Source organism: Cyprinodon variegatus, unplaced genomic scaffold, assembly GCF_000732505.1.
Source record: "Cyprinodon variegatus isolate N-32 unplaced genomic scaffold, C_variegatus-1.0 Scaffold57, whole genome shotgun sequence".
Classification (NCBI taxonomy): Eukaryota; Metazoa; Chordata; class Actinopteri; order Cyprinodontiformes; family Cyprinodontidae; genus Cyprinodon; species Cyprinodon variegatus.
In genome coordinates this window covers 451,512-454,930 of record NW_015150510.1, presented here as the reverse complement: position 1 = coordinate 454,930, position 3,419 = coordinate 451,512, and the positions used below count along the sequence as shown (strand labels likewise).

The 3,419-nt window shown below is 40.5% G+C and overlaps 1 protein-coding gene across 1 annotated transcript in view; it reads left to right on the top strand.

The window, feature by feature from the left end:
* The window catches only part of LOC107082621 (ephrin type-B receptor 3-like), a 104,142-nt gene that overhangs the window by 21,630 nt on the left and 79,093 nt on the right, over positions 1–3,419 (top strand). The window contains exon 2 of the mRNA XM_015371395.1: positions 1,862–1,926. Within this exon, the coding sequence (XP_015226881.1) occupies positions 1,862–1,926 (65 nt within the window). The remainder of the gene's footprint in view (positions 1–1,861; positions 1,927–3,419) is intronic.

Genomic DNA, 3,419 nt, shown 5'->3' with positions numbered 1-3,419 from the left:
ACTGGCCCTAATCCTCTTCCGTATTTCAGAAAACATTTAATTAATTCTCAAATTAAATTATCATCTAAATTTCTCAATAAAACTGAGGCTCAGCTCTACTATGCTGAGTTTATCTGTAGCTTTTTAAAGCCATCACATTGAGTTTCTTTATTATCTAGAACTATGTGACTCCCTCCTATAAGCCTTTGGTGATTATCATAGTGACGAGGTCACCACACATACCGTAGATCCTGCTTTAATCTGTTTAAGTCAAACAGCTCCTATCAGCACCACACAAACACGTACTGTATTGTGACCACAGTCTGCGACCAGAACAGAGCCGCGTTTCCTAGAATGACTTCCTCTGCTGCTCCACACAGAGCGTTATTTATTTTAGCCCTCTCACACCCTCCTCCTTCACCGTTATCAACAACTTGTGAGCAAATGGTGCACAGCAGGCGCCATGTCACAGAGTCTCCATGAAGAACGTGTAATTGTTTCACTGATTATGCACCGACAACGACAGAACAATGGGAGCCGGTGAGGCAGCAGCCGTAAACGGGGGGTTAAGTTCTCCAAGGTGAGATAAACTGATGGGGCAGCGTGGGATTATTGATACTGATCTAAGCTGCTCTGGTTCAGTTCGGCTCCAGGTGGAGGGGAAGCTATGGAGTGACTTTTTATTTTGTTGTTGTTGCAGACAAAAAATGCTTTTTTATAAATGGAAATTAAAAGAAATGCAATCGAGAAACAAGGCTATAAATTTTTATTTCTTAAAAAGGTTACTTTGTTGCTGTTTCACTCTTTGTTTGTTTTTTTCCAAAGAATTTTGCATTATTTTTTTTATTTCAATGTTTCATTTTTTTCTTCTACAGCTTTTGAATTTTTATTTTATCTTCTTAAAACTGTTTTTACGATTAAGTGTTACTAATCACATTATTTTTTATTTATGGGGGATTTCCTCTCGAATGAGGAAAAAAGATGCATTTCTATTGGTCTTTTACGGATGTTAGCGACAGCGTTTTTATTGCTCATCAGCGAGTGTTTGTATCGGGCTCGAAGGAAAGAGAATGTCATCTGTAAAACGCAATTTGAAAAGAATAACATTTTTTAAACCCATCCATCCATCCATCCATCTTCTTCCGCTTATCCGGGGTCGGGTCACGGAGAAACATCTTATAAAAAAAAGATTTGGAAAAAAAAAATGGAAAATAGGAAAATGAAGTAGAAAAAAAATAAATATATATAAAATAAAAAATCTGAGGAAACAGAAAATTTAAATCTCCAAACTTTTTTTTAAATTTTATTTTGGAAAGCAATTTTTCAAATTTTCATTTACAAACTGTATCCTTCACTTTGAAGAATATTGGAACAAATGTCACTCCATAGAAACCCCCTTTCAATCAGGACATATTTCAGCTTGAAGAGGCGACATGTTTTATGATGGTATTGTGTGTCTGTCAGCCTCTCACCCTTTAATCCCACTGTTTGGTTAAAGTTTTTCTTTTTTTTAAGCCTATGAGGCCTCTCTGAAGCAGTCTGAGTTAATGGAACCTTTCAATCCAAAGGCATCCAGGAGGATGCTTTGTTCTGAGATTCACAAATGACTAAGGACAGAGAAGCGAGTGCCAGGCACGCACACACAGGCTTAATTAGACTGCATCACAGATCCGCTGTAATTGTCAGCGCTTTCAAAAAGAAAAACCCAAAGCGCACGTGGGTGGAGGTTATGATGGAGAGGGAGAGCAGGCCTTACCTGCTTCCTTTTGTCTCTCACAGGGAACTTCTGTGTGGTCTCTAATGCTGTGCAACTCTTTTTTTTTTTTTTACTCACATCATTTAACTTGCGCTCTTATTTCTGCCTCCTACTCTTCATTTGCAGAAACCCTCATGGACAGTCGGTGGGCTACCACAGAGCTGGCGTGGACCACCTTCCCAGAGAGCGGGGTGAGTTAGCGTCCTTGTGTCTGGGCGTTGTGCTTTTCTCTTTCTCCTCCAGCAGCATTTGTTCCATTTGCTTGTTAATAGAGCCCAATCTGCCTTGAACAGCAAAACCTCCTGCTGTTTTATGTCTTTGTTTTTTTTGTATTTGCATGGAATGTTTACTTTCCTGGATAGTTAAAAAGCTTGCTGCGACATTGTGGGAAATAAATGTGGGATTTTAGTGTGTAGATCATCTGAAATACGTAAAAGAAAAGTGCAGAGTTTGCGTGTGAGGAAGTATCAAGAGGCCTTGGGGGGTTGAGGGGGTGGGGGCTAGGGAAAAAAAAATACCTGTAATGTGTAAGGAGTGATATGTGGGCTGAAACTTCCATCTCTCCCCAGGAAAAAAAGGACCTGGCAACCTGAATGCATGCGTCTTTTCTAATGCGGGCCCAGGAGCCCATTACAGGCTGAAATTAAGGTTTTTCAGTTGATACCCCCTGTAGGAATTGGGAGAAAATAAAACAACATGAATTTGACCCCGGGGCTAACAGTCTGACAGACCTCCCCCACACCCGGCCGGTGCAATTTGTCTTCGCTACGTGAGCGCAAAGTCAGTCAATGGAAATGCTGGGTTGCTATGGAAACCACCTCCCTCTTTTCCCCTCTTTTTCACTCGGGCCCGGCTCTGAATGTCCTGGCATCCATGAAGTCATATGTCAGGACTGGGCGAGGCGAGCCCCCCCCCCTCGCTCCCCTTCTCCCCACACCCAGACCGGCAATTATCATATTTGTCAGGTAGAGCGTCAACGTGTTGCCGGTGATTTACGACGTCTGATGCTGACTATTTGGGCTCATCGTTTGGGGATAAATTGCCCGGCAGTCCAGAGACGTGAGATGAGTTATGCATTATTTTCCTCCAGTTGAAATAATCAATTTCTGGGGTGGTCATTTGTTATGGAAACTAAGCATTCAGTTGAACTGGGAACCGAGAGGAAAAAAAAAACGGAATCATTGACTTCTCACAAGGTTATTTCCTAATGGACTGAATTTATTGACCAATGGACACCATATTTATGGCTCCTCACATTAGTTTATACAAACATCACTGTTGAGCACATATAAGTTGCTTTGCCAAATCCTTGCCTCACTGTGAACCTCTGAACTATTACAAACTGTTAATTATTCATATTCAGCTCCTAATTCAGTTTTTTGTTGAAACAATTTTAATGCATATTTATCTACAAGTCCATCAGCTCTACATAGCTGGAGACTATACCATTTTTTTTATTCCTTTTTTTTATACCGATACCATAATAATATAAAATAATTGTCATCATGGCTTTGTCAAGCTGCTGCCTACCTTTGTGAAGCAGGAAAAAATCTATACAAAGTGAATCCAGTAGAACTTTTTATTGCCTACAAGGAGTGGGTGACAATAGTTGAATAAACTTTTGGATCTAAAAATGGTTTCAGTGCCCTATTTGCTGGTACTCGCCGATACCGATACCACGATT